This window comes from Meleagris gallopavo, chromosome 5 (assembly GCF_000146605.3).
Source record: "Meleagris gallopavo isolate NT-WF06-2002-E0010 breed Aviagen turkey brand Nicholas breeding stock chromosome 5, Turkey_5.1, whole genome shotgun sequence".
Taxonomy (NCBI): domain Eukaryota; kingdom Metazoa; phylum Chordata; class Aves; order Galliformes; family Phasianidae; genus Meleagris; species Meleagris gallopavo.
In genome coordinates, this window is record NC_015015.2 from 546,550 (window position 1) to 562,287 (window position 15,738).

The window sequence follows — 15,738 nt, forward strand, 5'->3', positions numbered from 1 at the left end:
CTCTGAGTAATGATTACTGCTCCATACCAAAACCTCTTCCTTCCCCCAAGGCGTCATTGAGCCTGATGGGAGAAATGGAACTTCCTAAAACTGAAGAGGGCTGTTTGCATAAAGGACTCGTTTAGATTCTAACACAGAAAAGCCAGATGCACACTGCCATCACTCCATCAACAGCGTGAACTTATTTCTTTTCTAACGGAATAATCGCAGCAGTGTAATGAGAGAATCCTGAAACAGGGTGACCCCAGCAATATTCATTCCTCCAGGGCCAGCAGCAGCCCCAGCGACTCAGCCCACTGCACACTGTGCATTTGCCACTTTATGGGAAGTTATGCAATCTGGGCCTTTGAGCTTGTCAGCTGTTTGTTACTTCAGAGGCTTTATGTCAATAGTAACTGCTTCGTTACTCCTCAAGCTCTGTGTAAACTCTGTGGAACAGCAAAGTGAAGCAATCCAATTTACCAAAAACTATCTTTGCATAGGGGTTTTAAGTGTTTATAGTCACGTAAAGTTGCTTAGAGAGAAGCAAGGTAGACAGACCATAAAAACAGACTTATTTTGTCTACTTTCATTGTACTGTAGCTTTCGGCCAACAAAGACTGTTGTAGTACGAAATCTGAAGCAAGTGAATCATGTTGTTTCTTGTCCTCCTTTCTCCTAGGACTTCTGATCCTGAAATCACTTCTGAAGAACTCGCTAAGAGCAGTTTGGGCCTCAGAGACAAATTCTATAAAGTGAAGTGAAAATCTGTGACTAAGCAAGAGAAAAACCTCATTTAGTGCCTCCAGAAATACAAGGCTTAACGTGAAGCCTGGGCTGCAGCCAGGCACACGTGCCTGCTGACCAGCACTGCTTAAGGGGTCTGAAGTGCTGGGTTTTAGGAACGAGGCAGGGAAGGGGGAAAAATGGAAGAGATACAGAGTGGGGACAAAAAAAATATATCACCGGAGATGTGGAAGGCAGCTAATGCTACTCTAGTAAATCTTGGCCTTTTTGGTTTAGCTGCTTTCTACTGTATTACACTGCTTACCTTTAATCTCCAACTAGAATATGGTGCGTCTGTTTCTCTACAGAAAAATCTTGCAGTTTTCGTCCCCATGCTTAACAACTGTTCTCCTGGCAAACCTTGAGTCTGAGAAATGTAACGAATCTGAGGAAGAAAAAAGAAATGCAGCAAAGAGTTTAGCTCTCATTTTTACAATATGAACCACACAAGTTAAAAATTTATTTCACCTAAAGAAAAACAGCGACAAAAAACACCTGGACTTTAACAGCTACATCTTACACAGGAGAAAAAAGTAAAACTGAATGCTTGATACTGTTTCTTCACTCTTTTGGGGGCAGCTACACAGAAACAAACCGCTGAAGCGACCTATATAAGCAAGCTTTTCAAGTTCAGTCACAGATACGAGGACCTGAGGAGAACGGCTGTCATCCTCAACCCACTCTAATCCTAAATATCACGCACTAATTCTAAATATGAAAACTGGCACTAGAGATTTGCTTGTGTACAGAATTTTGTACACAGATTACTGATGGGTTTTTTTTTGCATACTCTCATTATATAGCTCTACAAAATCCTTCACATTTCTGTCCCATTATCATTCTGTGCATCTGACACACGTACATTTCAAGCAAAGGTTTCACTTAAAAAGCAAGAGCACGTACAGTCTCCTGACAGCCAGAGATGCTCTGCTAATCTCAGAGAATGAGCACGGAACGCAATAGGAATGGAGCAGCTTTGTCTCCAAGACAGGTGCTTTTGTTCACTGAAATGATTATCACTCATTTATTTTAGAAGAGAATTGGGCACAGTCCCATACCACATGCCTGCACGGAGGTGCAGTCAGTGTAAGGCTGAGCTTGGAAAATCTGGAGCAGCTGGGGAGTCCCAGAGAACGGAAGAAAGGGAAATCAAAAGGACAAAGCAAGAAAATATCAGAAGAGGAGTCTGATGGTCAGTATAGGAGCTAGAAGCATCTGAGAGGAAGAAAACTGATGGGAAATGGAAAGTCCATAATTCTTGACATCATGGAGTAAAGACAAATCCAGTCAATCATAAATATTTCTAGATTGTTTACTTACTACCTAAGCACTTCTAACAGTGCTTGCCTGTTCATTCACTAGGTGACATCATACACCAGAAGGAAGGGAAATACCTTGAAAGCCATCTCCTACAGCTGTGGTACTCACGTGCACTGAGTGAAATACTAAAGCAGATTTTTCTGCAGAAAATTTTGCAGACATGGCTGAGCACGATGACAAGCCTGCCTAAAACAAGGCCATCACTGGTGGGGACAGCTCCTGTTCCAGAGTGAGAACCAACCTGATATATCGAGTTATCAACTGATAGCAAACTCAACTGATGAGGCTGTCTATAAATTTTGTTTGCCTGTTTTCCATATACAAGATTGCTGCAGTGGGAGAAAGAAGATGGTTTTGTTGTTGTGTTGTGTTTGTTTTTAAACTAAGATTCCATGCTACTCTAAAAAGATTCTCCTAATGATGAGACTGTACAGAGAGCAGTACAAGTGGAAAGCCCCAAAGTCAGAGGCCTGGACACAGCTAATGGATTTCTGCCATCATGACGAATCACAAGTCAATTTGAGGACAGAATCGGGGCCTGGGCAGAATTTTTGATCACTGAAATCCCAGCTCCATCCTACATGACAGGCAACATGGTCCAAAGCCACATCAGACATCCGGGAGCAGCGTCGACCTGTATGTGGCACTTCCATCAGGACGTCAAGAGGGCTTACGGCTTCCTCCTCCAAAGCAGCACTCCTACGAGCTGTTACTTACAGCAACGGGGGGCAAGAGTGGAGGTAATTCTGGAAATTATACGTTGTGACCTTTCTTACGTGTCCAGGTTTTCTTCTGCAGTTTCTTTTAAAAATAGTAAATAAATAGGTTTGCCAAGCTCTTGTCAATCTCTGAGAGGGTATTTCAAATAATTTCAAAAATAGATGTCTTCACTTTTTCCTTAAAGAATGCAATAAATTACACTGCTGTTATTTTTCTCCTCTTTCCTTCTCTATTTTAAGAACAATACAGTTCATAAATATCTTCTACATACCAGTCAACATCAATCCGTGTTCCACTCACAGCTCACTTCCTACCCAGGAAACACTGAATGTTGTATCAACAGGGGAAACAATAAAATGAAATGTTACAAAATCAACACAAAATCAATATATTTCCTGACAGTGATTTTGACAAAAAAGACTTTTCTAGAAGTAACTCCAGTCTTTAGGCACAGAGAGCCAGAAGTCTTGGATACGCAGATGAGGATCAGAATAATCTAAAACCTATGTGTTGGAGGAACTGCCCCTCAAATGCACAATGAATCAAAGATGCAGAAGTTAATAATAAGCCAGTCTTGTTACAACTGGGATTTTCAGGAGCCTTCTTTGCTTTCAAAGTTCAAAAGTGATAGAGAAATTAGAATTCTGATTATATTACTACCAACTTTCCACGTTACATTAAAGATAAGACCTCTCTCTCCAAATATGAGCATCTGAACAAGATTTCCAGACTCGACCCCATTCTTGGCAATTAAGAGGAAGACTATAAAGCAACAGTGGTGTCCTCAAACTTTAGTTTCCCATCAAATAAATCAGCTTCAATGCCAACATTTATTTTACAAGATAGAGGGGAAAAAAATTTGAAGTTCAATTCAGAAAAGCAGCGTAATATACAGTTCATTCTAGAAACAGGATTCATGTTTCTAGAATAATTAACACTAAATTAAAAGCATCCAACAGATTTGAAGAAATATTACTTAATAGGGCATGTTATTAGCATCAGAAATTCTGAGTTTAAGGATCTGAAATACTTAAATTGCATAAAGTGAGCATATGCTTGTGAAAGTTTTTCTACTACCTGGTCATATTCCAGTGCTCCTGGGTACAGTGGCCATCCAAGAAACAGCTCTGCAATCACACACCCTAATGACCACATGTCTATGGCTTCACAAAACGGCAATCCCAGTATGATCTCTGGTGCTCTGCAAATTAAATACGGTTATTGGATTTTTTCCTCGGGGAAAAAAAGACATTTCAAAATCCAGTGTCAAAACCATCCATTATTTGAAAACACAAATCACTTCATTAAAACCATAACATCACAACCTACACTCTTCTTCGTCTACATAACCTGCTCTAAGAATTCAGTTGCTCTGAAATGTTATTTATCAGTTTGCTTCCCATGTACGTGAAAATAAGCGATATGCCTGAAAAAGAGAACACAATGGATTCAATGTTTTTGCCTTTCCTCCAGCACGTCCTGAGAGATTCATTTGCTCCAAGCTGTACACCTGTAACTATATTCAAAAGAAAATACAGCCATTTGTGTCAAAACGAAAAACAACAAAATTTTATCTGAAAATACACTTGCACGCTTCTAAACTGGGAAGTACACTCAAGTTACTTAAAATATCAATTTAATTACATAACTGTAAATCCCTTATACTCTCAAATTAATACAAGCTGAGCCATTCTTAAACCGCTTCAATGACACCACCGCAGCAGCTAAATACATCAGGTCTTACTTCTTCCACTTAAAACAAATGTGAATTACTTAAACAACAGCACTGAAATGTGTTTCTCTAGTCAACAAGTAGAAAAATTGGTATTGACACAGCTGCTAAGGGGCTTTTAACATTTCTGTTCACGTTGAACAAAACTCAAGTATTCCACAGACATCAGTTTTAATTACATTTGCTCTTTTTAAGCCTTCCCCCCAGTTTGCTCAAGCTATAATGTGATTTAGTTTTAAAATTACAATCTGTTGTTAGCATGTGACAGAGCAGCACGAAGACAATTAAAACCAACACAATAATTCACATTACTGGGCTGAACGGCAGCATTCAAGCGATCACGTTACAGGCTGCTGAGAAAAATCCTGATTGCTCATCTGCGTAAGAGCTTATAAATGTTGTACTTCAGCACACGTTGCTGTGCCATTTTAATATTCCACAAGCAAAACAACCTCTTAATGTAATAAATTCCTATATATTTAATTTACCTTCTCTCATATTTACCTTTAACAAAACACCCTTTAGTTCATGGAAACGCACCGTCTCGGGAACAAATTGCTGTTTTCATGCCATACTGGGAGAAATTCCTCCCTCACGCTATACTGGGACACAGCTACTTTGTAGCTGGATGGCAGCCAGGAGCTGAACCATCCTCTTGACTTTTGATATGCCTATGACCTAAGAGCAGCAAGGTTGGCCAGACACAAACGTTGACGTACCTATGGGCCCAGCCTCCAGGCCCACCTGTGCTACAGCTTAAGTCTGCCAAACTTAGCTCCAGAGAGAGACAGATGCTCATCATGGGAAAGGCTCCTGAAATTCTGCCCCATCTTCGTCCAGCAAAAATCCCAAGGCTTCCGCTATGGGAAAAATTTGAGACTTCGCAGTGATAAGAAATTGACAGGGCAGGACATTTTGTGAAATGTTAGCACTTGCCATTTGTGCCGATGCTTAGCTTCTCACTCCGCTCACAAACCAGACTGGGTGCAGTTACATGAGGGACGAATCTTGTCACCGGCGGGGAAACTAGAGAGGCTCAGTTTTCCACTGTATCCAAAGACTTGGTTACATTTAACTTCTAGAGCTTAAACATGTATTTTTGCAATGCAGGATCACGACACCGCATTAAGTATTAGCTAGTTTTGTTATCTGAGAAATAAATTTAATATATCCACATGCCAAAAGACTGGAAATAGCAGTAAGAAACGTCTGCATTCAACCGTTGGCTGGATGCCCCGCTGCACCCTGTTGTTACAGATCCCTGTGAAAATATGCTTCCTTTTGTCGTATTGTGTTACAGCTCCGAATAGTTAATGAACATACACACAGCCTATGGATACAGCCACTTTAACAAATGCTTCTGCTAAAATAAGCTCTGCAGAAACCTCTTATATTTACCCAACAGTCAATATGCGGGCCGCACAAAAATAGCCACCGTCAGTCAGTCTGTCCCTCATCTCTTTTGAGGGATAGGATTGCAAATAAAAGGAGGATACGGGCAGACACAATGACAGAAAGCAGAAAGCTTTTACTGTATTTCCAAACATAATCATCCAGAAGTTCTTCATGGGCAACCTGGAGCTCTGCGATCCCGCCGTGAGTGCCACAGGCACGGAGGGGGCCGGAGCCGGGCCCCTCACACCCTTCCAGAAACATCTACTTCACACAACCACAACTCCCGGCTGGAAAGACCCGAAACGCTTCTTTCTCCCTTGGTGCAGCACCACTCAATCCATCTCTCCTGAAGCAGGCTTTTCCAAATGCCATCAATACTCACATAGGTGGGAGATGCAAATGAGTATTTGCTTCGGCCTCATTTGGATGGTAACACTTGTACCGATTCCACCATAGATCACAAATGTACATACTATACCATGTCTATCTTGCAAGCTTATGAGGAAAAAAAAACCCACACCATTTCTTTTATTAATTGGCTTAATGACCTGAACTCCTCAGAAAATGAGTGAGGTTCAGTGTTAGCCAGCTTAGAACAAAGCAACAAAATAAACAAATGTGAAGAAAAGTGAAATAAAAGAGGATTTTCAAAAAGGCAGAAGCGAAACAAAAATTCAGCTGAACAAGAACTCCTCCAACCCTTACACTGGAGTTACAAAGAGAAAAGAGCAAGAATCAATAACACCTCAAGACAAAAAGTGGAAGAAGTCTAAGTCATTTCCAATGATCATTATCCAGAAAACACTGGTCAGAACTCCGATGTCAAGCAACCAGTAAATGAAAAAGCTAAAAACCAGCAGATAATGCACACAGAAGAACTGAACAACAGTATAAACTACAATAAAACAGCTTCCTAGCAGTGCTCGTGTATGTAAAATTCTGCTGAATGCAGAAATAATCCTCCAGACGTGTTCTCACCGAGGGCCTTGCAGCAAGCACACCTCCTCGCACATCAAAGAAATCACAATCACCGTGTGGCAGGTTTTACTTTTCTTTCTCTTTGGCAGCACAAAGGCGGTTGGTACCAGTGCCTGCCACGTGGTGCTGCTTATTTATGGCACACAAATAGCCCTCCTCCCCTCACAGCTCCCACTCCTTTCAACACATGGCTGTTCTTTCCAAGACCAAAACCTTTTGCCACCAACCTCCACACTGGCAGCTGACAACAACAGGTCCTTATGAGGAAAGCAGAGCCACTTCCTCTCCCCGGCTGCTACTTAATATTCCAGAGATGCTGAACACTGGGAATTCTGGCAGCTTACCTCTTCATTACCAGTTTCACAGCAACATTCTTTTGCAATATTGCATTTTAAGTTTGAAAACGTTAAGTACTCTGAGTCAAAAATTTAATACTGGTTCTCCATAAATTTTGGCTTCTACATATTTGCATAGTTGAAGGCAAATGCAGACAACATTTCTAACATAAGAACACAAGACAAAATACATACTGTTCTCATATAAACCGAACATTACTATCCCTTCGTACCACTGTTTCATTTCACAATGCCTAATAATTCATCTGCTCTGGGTACAACTCAGTAATCATTACAATAAATACCAATGCAACAAAGTCATCAAAAGGGCAGCAATTTATCTTTTTTTTTTTTTTTTCTTTTGGCTAATGAGCCATTCAAAACCATCTTATTGATCAGGAGAAAGTGGGTGGAACTTACACAAGTTCAACAGTGACTGAAGTCAAAATGGATTACAAACCTGGCTTTCTGGAACCACAACGACTTGCAGAATGCAAGCATATACGTTATTAGAGTTACAACTAGACAAGGGTTGTGAGATGTGTCATCCTTATAAAGAAAGGAGGTCTAGGAGAAGAGCGAAGAGCAATCAAATATATAAGTAGGCACTCTATCAAATACTCTCACATCCAATTCCTCTACAATACCAGTCTATCACAAATGGAGGAGTACAAACCTTCCTAAGAGATCTGCAAGAACGTAGCAAAGATTCTAGGCTGGAGGGATCCGATCAAATGATCTACACTCGGTTATTTAAAAATACGCACACAAATACAATGAATCATCTGGTGGAGGCAATGAGACTGAATCATATAATGACGAAATTTGTGAATGATGAAGGTTCTAAACACTGGTTCTTTAGTGTTTTTGTGATGGACTTCAGAAGGCATTTCAAATACGTAATTACAGCAACAAAATAACAGGCAGTAGCGCATTCATGGTGTATAGTAAAGTACTGAAAATTAATGTAAATCGTTCATTCATTAATTACTCAATAGTTCACAAATTATATCTAGACCACTTTACAGATTACTCAAGAAAAATATATTAAATTGGGACCAAAAATGATCGGTATTTATTTTTAAATGAGAAAGAAATAAGCCTTATATAAAACTAGTGATATCCCCTCAACCTTGAATAGTGTGTGTTCACTTTTGAATTCTGTGTTCAGTTTTGGTCACCCCCATCTGAAAAAGGATCCATCAAATAGAAAAGACGCAGAGAAGGATAATATCAATTAAAGAACTAAAGAGACTCAGGTAAAAAGAAGAAATCCTCATTAGAACTACAAATCACTCAAATTACATACAGTAATAGAAGAGAAGCAGTCAGGTATTTTAACACCCTGCCTCATGTCAAACAACCCAGGGATCCCCCCCTGGGAGTTATTAATTGAGATTAATAAGTGATGCAAATATAAATATACTGTTGTGAGCTTGGGTTTTTTGGTTGTTTTCTTTTGTTTTTTTTTTTAAGCCAGAATTAAATTAGCCTTTGAATCATGGGCCAATATTGAGGTGGAAAATGTATATGGTTTTAAGGAACAGACTGGCAGAAAATAAGATCCACAACTGCTCTAGACCTTAAACAGTAAGGTTCTTACAGCAGAAGGTTCTTGTTGTATCAACATACAATAAAACTAGGTAGTAGAACCTTCTGCTATAGTAAAGTTTCTTGAACAAAACACCAGATCCATGGATCTGATGGCATACGTATTTCTTGTTTCCTGCATACTAAAATTACTATCACTGCACAAAGGATAGAGTTACTCAAGCTATCCCCTTAGACTGAAACAAAAAAGTGTTCGCCCTTCTTCATGACTCTTTTAAAGTCACGTTACAGTTTACAAGTTCACCAAATTGATTTTAAAGCCAAACCAAACCAGTCTCATAGTTCAATTGTCTCTTGTTTTTAAGCCCATTTGGATGTCAGAATACAGACTGGTAGTGTTGTCTTAATGCACTCTTGGTCTTTGAAACACTAGCACAGTATACGACACCAGATAGATAGACAGACTGCCAAACAACTAGTTTTCCTCCTAGTCCTTTACAAGCATCGTTGCTGTCAATCTGTAAAGCAAAACTTCATCTGAACATCTGCAGTCTGGTTTTCCACGTACAGTTTTCCAGTGCACTTTCAACTACGCATAGATTAGACATTAGGCAGCACATAACCAGCAAGTTCTGATTATTTTGTTTGTTTTTAGCTCTAAGGCAAGAGGATTTAAACTGAGAACAAAAACATAAATGCTCAGAAATAGACTTTGAGCATCTGTGCCTTTTACACGGTAGGAAAGAATCAAAAGATATTCCTTCACAATTCAGGGCCACGTCACCACACATCACGAAAGACAAGGAGGACAAATATGCGCAAGAAGAGATGAGAAGTTGTCCCTGACTCACAGTTCCATTCCTCCTTTGAAAGAGTGCTGGGGAACAGCAGGCCCTGGCATGGCAGGAGATAGCGAAGACGGGAGGAAATGAGTCACTCTATCTCAAGCAAACTTCTAGGGGAGCATCACTGCTACGGCGTAGTCCACAGCGTTGCACAAAAAGAATTTTCATTTCCTGACAGAACAGACTTCATTTTAGCATCCAACTTCTCCACAAAACAACACAATGCTAAACTGCTAGAGAGCCCTCCTCAGCACCACAGCCTTCCACCACTACATCGGTTACATATATGTATAGGAAGACAACAATTAATATCCAGCTGCCACTGACTTTGAACCTTGACTCTGAGAAGGAAGGTTTTTAAATCCTTTCTCTAAGTAACTATTGAGAAAAAAGGAACAATCACTGCAAAAGAGAGTTAATTTAAACATAGGGCTCAAAATCAAGAGGGGAGAACAAGAGAGAACAGGTAATCAAAGCAGAAACTAACAAATACATCTTAGGCAATTCTGTCAAACAGAAGAATGCTATCCCACTATTCCTTCCCAGCATTGAAGAATTCTGATCTGAAAGTCTCATAGCAAATTTTAACTTGTTTGATGCACCTTCTGCTACCAGCTAACAGAGCTGATACAGATAACATTTAATTATTCTTTTTAGACTTTTCCAGTTGAGAATAATGAAATAAGAGGCAACTTCAACTGATTCTTTCCCACTTATTCACCATCTCTAGTGGAAAGTGATTTTATTAAAACCAAAAGACAGCTATGCTTCAGCCTTTCTCACAATTTTTTCTCAGCCTGCAGCTTACTAAGCGACTTATTTATGGACTTGACACACTGAACAGCTTCCAAATTAAATGAAAACTAAGCAAAGTAGATACTGATGTAGCAACGTAACGCAGAAAATTCCATGCACAGAGAAATTCTTCAGGTGTTCTACTGGCGAATGATGTCTGCAATTTAATACCTTTTTCCCTCATTTTGGATAGCACAGTGTCAATATGCAAAATACCAACTGGGGTTACTTACCTCACAGTGTGCTACTGTAAGAGTGGAGGCTGGCAAAGGAAGGTGCCACCTGGACGTTACCTCTGCCCTTGCCAGCAGCGGGCACCTACACACAGCACTCAGCTCTTACGGACCACCTGAATATGCTGCCTGCAGTGCGTGATGATTGAAAAGGTACAAAAACCAATGCTTCTCCCTTCCAAGAGAGAGGTTCCCTCATCTCCAGCCTTCCTATGGAATACGTTGTTACATCCACAGACCCTCATATCGCGCCCAGGCAGTGGAGCAGGCAGGATGCAGAGCCACCTCCACCTGGGCAGAGCTTGACTATGTGCACGTGCACGCAGCAAGAGCAGCCAGCATGAGCATTGCTCTCCAGCACTGAAAAAGTATGGAAGAAAAATTACAGGAGTGCAGTCTGGCAGATTTGAAGGCTTCATAAATCAGAGTGCACTAAGGAAAAGCAAGATCTTAACTCCCCTCCCTTTGTCTTGTTGTTATTGATTTTGTGGGAGTACAAAGTGCTATTTCCATAAGAGTCTGCGTGGACTTGCAGTGGCCAAACATAAGCTGCAGGGATCAAGGGCCATTTATTTCTTTTTTTCTCCTCTCTATTTTAAAATAGGATTACCACTTTGGCATAGCTCAGGTATAAAGCCAACAACACAAGGACATACAGCTGTTGTGTCAAGAACCATGTGTGTCTTAACATATTATATTATATTAAATAGCTGGGAAAAAAAAACCACAAGAGCAACTCCTGCAAAAGCACTTGCTGCTCTGACATGGGATCTGAATACACGTGCACACGTCAGGCCTGCAGCCCAGCCAAGAGGGCCACAAGCCATTCAGTGAAGCTATTCTCATGTGGGTATATTGCACTGGGACTAAACAAGCCATAGAGCTGTCTGAAAAGGTACAGAAATCTTCCAGCATCCTCCTGTGTTGTGAACAGATTTTCATTGCTGATGTGCACCCATCTGAACGGTGCCTAGTGATAATCTGATGGAGTTTTGCAACTGATTGACAACATTTGACTTAATTTTCATTGTTTGAGCTATAGAAAGCTCACCAAAAACCGGTCAGACTGATTTCATGTCATTTATCTGCCTTGTCTTTGGAGGTCACTCTGTTTTCATACAAACTACCATGTTTATCTTATCTACTTTCCTAATAACCTTCTACTGGAATATGAATTTCACTATCCACATTCTTGCCTTGTAAATTGAAGGTTGTTGCCCATGACACAATCTGTCAGGAGAAAAGTTGTAATTTCTGAAATAATGTCAGTATTTTTATTACATACATTTTAAGCAGGAATATTGGATTAAAGAAATTGTCAAATCAAGAACTAACACCAAAAACGTGATCCCAGGAAACAGACAGTAGAGTTGTTATGTTGCTCTGTTCAAAAAGAAAAGCAAGTAGAAGAGCTGTGGAAGAAGTTAGCATTTAAAAAGGATTATATCAGATTAACATTTGATCACTTAATATTGCAGTGTTCAAAGTACAGACCATCCAAAAAAAAAAAAAAAGTGTCTAGCAACAAGAACTGATGCCACAGCTCCACAGATCCATGCCCTGTTTCCCAGAACACCAAATCCATTTCACTTTCGATATTCCTCTATATAAATTATTACCTAGTCACTTAATAGTTACATCAGCTGCTAAGTGGAAAGAAAAAAAAAAGAAAAAAATGAACAGAAGCATCAGTTCGGTTATGGCAAAAAAAAAAAAATCCACAGAGCAGCAACTGGGGCAGGTGGTAAACACACATGAAATTAAATCTGCTTTCCCAAGGTTACCCTGGTAGAGGCTTTTTGGAGAACAAAAATATTCTGAAACACTTTCAGGTCCTAAGTCTACTGCTAACACATATCTAGCATTTTATTCTCAAGTGTTGACCCATATAAAAAATGCACAAAAATGCTCTCAGTATACAGTGATGTTCAGCAACCTCTGTTTTTACTTGTGTAATCCTGTACTAATTTATGATGTTCTGGCAAGCGAATAGACTGGATGACCTGGTAAGTTTTTCCCCTTCTAATTTCTATGATTAGAACTCTGCTGTAAAAGATGACACCGTCAGAACAGGCAACATTCTCACCGGTGTTTTAGTGATTCTACAGACATAGTAACACGGAAATACTACAGAGCTTAAGCTTTTTGGGCACCAGGGTATGAAACTGACAGCATTCTAACAAAACTGGAAACCTGAAGGGATAATCTTTCCTCCCCATGCAACTAAACCTACAGACCAGCAGCAAGGAAAAATTACACAAGTCTATTTCTGTAGGCTAGACTGTAAGACTTCAGCCTTCCAGCGTGTCGCATCACCTGCTTGCCACCGAAAGAATCCATATTCAAATCCTCCATGTATTCAATCCCAGCCTTGAACCCAACCAGTGCTTGCTTGTTGCTGGTTTTTTTTTCCCCATTTTTGCTCTCTTGAGATACTTTGCTCTGTTTTTTCTCCCTCTTTTTTTCTTCCCCGGTATCACATTTTAATTTATTTGTCCTTTCCTGTTGAAAGGAGAGCCACTCTATTCTTAGAAGAGTTTCAGATCCTAAAATAAACTGCTTAACTATGTATCCATTACATCCAGATTGATGTCATATCAGAACCTGACAGCATGCTGCAACAGGAATGCGACTGCAAAGAGCCCAGCATTTCTGCAGGCTCTGCATTGCAAATTATTTTAAAGCACCATTACATACAAAAACTCAAGGCACTCTACTCAAACACTAAAGCCCACAAGTTTTCTTTGCCATTTCTTAGTACACAGTGTTCAATCGTCTTAGCTTTTAGTTTTGATTTCTCTTTTAAAGAGCTTCCTGCGTGCCCCCAGCTCCAAGAGCAGGCCCTCTACAGCCACACCAAAGAGGGACGCAGGCTGGACAGGAATCCACCAGCCATTACTTGCGATCAAGTAGAAAGTTGTATTTTGTTCTCATAGCAAACAAAGGTTAAAAGCAAACAGCACAGTTTAAAGAGGACAAATAGATAATAATGGCATCTTGATAGTAAATGGATAAAAATGGGAGCCTTTCACTGAAGCCAATGCTGTCCAGGACACCAATAATTAGGAGCAGCTCGTTACTTAGGGCTAAAAACCTCCTTCTGTTCCTGCTACAGACAGCCGTTCACCCAACAAAAAGGCACACCTTTTGATGATATCAACAGAAGCAGCAAGGATCGGATCCTCAGCAAACGGACTGCTCGTGGCCTGCTGCCTCCCCAAGGAAAAGGAAAACACTATCTTTCCTGCCCGTTCTTCTCCGTGCTTTGAGGAAACACGACAGAATTTCACAAGGCTCTGCAGGAAACTCTGCTGCCCAAGTGTGAGAAGCAATAAACATTTCCTGAACTCGGCAAAAAAAATAGCAGGAGTTATTTCAAGAACATGACTGTCCTTTCATTAAACTATTAAAAATGCGTTAATATAATACAAATAAGGATTATGAGGCACTCCCAAATACGTACCAAACCAAGAACTGACATAAATACCACATAATAGCTGTAATCCATTTAAGTACCATACTATTTCAAGAGTACTAGCTGGTTTCAACTATCAAATGACCAGTTCCAAAATACAAAGGCAAAACACACCACCGAAAAAATTCACTAAAAATACCAACTGCTAACACAATCTGCAAAAATAAAGCCATTGGGAATTCTCCCTATTTCATAAGTAATACCAACTTTCGCTGAACCTCAATCACTGCCCTAAGGGCTAAGGTATACATGGGGATCTATGCGGTAGGAATCTTTATTCCATTGAAAAGATGAAAGCTGAAGTTAGCTAAACTCCTCCGGAAAGGTATTTGTGATTTCCCTGGAGATGAGAGGGATTAACCCGGTTTGTTTGTAGCATTCGGGAACTTTCCAAGGAAAAGCATCCGAGCATTTCTTTTTCTTAGTCCGAGTAACTATTTTCAGATTACACTGTCACACAACAAATTCATACGGCAAAGGTTTAAAGGCCAGCCCAGCAGCCCAGCTAAAACAGCAGGAGTCATTTCTGCAGACTGCTGAAGAAAGCCTGGTCCAGCTGGGCTCTCCTGACCACATCACGCCTTCCACCTCCAGCCCAGCAAACGGTCCCAACAACCACTCCTGTACGCAGAAAAAAGGTGCACAGCACTTTGGTACCATATACATATTCCTGCACTGGCACCATCTTCTTTGGTAGCAGCCCAGGACGCATCCCTAACAAAGGTGTGAGCACAACTATCCCGGCCTGCATCCCTGCTTTTCAGTGAGGCTTCCGACACCGCTGGCCTTGTTGTGCCTTCAGTAAGAGGGCCCATATTTCCTTTAGTGCCAAGTTTATGACATTTCTTTAGTTCTATTTGGTCACTGCTATTGGCCAAAGGTTATAGGTGAAATCAGACAGGACCACTGCCATCATCTCAATGGGGTGCTATACAGCATGAAATTTCCCCAAAATAGCTTGACTCAATGTTTATCTAATGAAATCTAGATTTTAAAACTGACAGCAGTAAAGAGAGGAATTCTTACTGACTAGATTTAAGACATAACAGCCTAGCATGAACAAGCAGAGCAGCAGAATAATTGAGGAAAACCCTAACAGCAATTCCTGTACATTTGCTTAGGATTATCCAGAAAAAACTGCTGTTAAACAACTTTGAAGAGGCTCTATGAACAATATGTATGTTAACTTAATACTATCTATAAGCATACAACAACAAGAGAAGTTGGAATACTTAGGAGCCCTATGCAGAAATAATTTCCTGAGAACGAAGTTAGAAAAAAGGACTCTGTTAGGACTACACCAAAATCAAGAGACCAGAGACTTGGAGACTAGTAACACAACCTTCTGAGGAAAAGAGTCCTCGAGAGAATAATGATAAATATGAGTATTTTCATTAGTCATTTGAGAACAAGACTAGATGAGTGACTTACCCTTTTCAATATTATTCTCTGTCTCTGAAGCTGTGAATACCCTTAGGGAAATCAGCCTGCAGTATGATCTAGGATTGTAGATTTTTGAAAACGGAAAATAACTAAAAATAACCGACTGGGAAAGACATAAAACCCAGCAGACCTCCAAGACAAGCTGCTTTTC

The 15,738-nt window shown here is 40.2% G+C and overlaps 1 protein-coding gene across 5 annotated transcripts in view; it reads right to left on the reverse strand.

The window, feature by feature from the left end:
• The window catches only part of HIPK3 (homeodomain interacting protein kinase 3), a 90,215-nt gene that overhangs the window by 14,591 nt on the left and 59,886 nt on the right, over nucleotides 1-15,738 (reverse strand). For all 5 annotated transcript variants that reach the window (XM_019615200.2, XM_010710678.3, XM_010710679.3 and 2 more), the window contains exons 3-4: nucleotides 3,883-4,006; nucleotides 1,031-1,150 (exon numbers count right to left, since the gene is read on the reverse strand). In XM_019615200.2, the coding sequence (XP_019470745.1) occupies nucleotides 1,031-1,150; nucleotides 3,883-4,006 (244 nt within the window). The remainder of the gene's footprint in view (nucleotides 1-1,030; nucleotides 1,151-3,882; nucleotides 4,007-15,738) is intronic.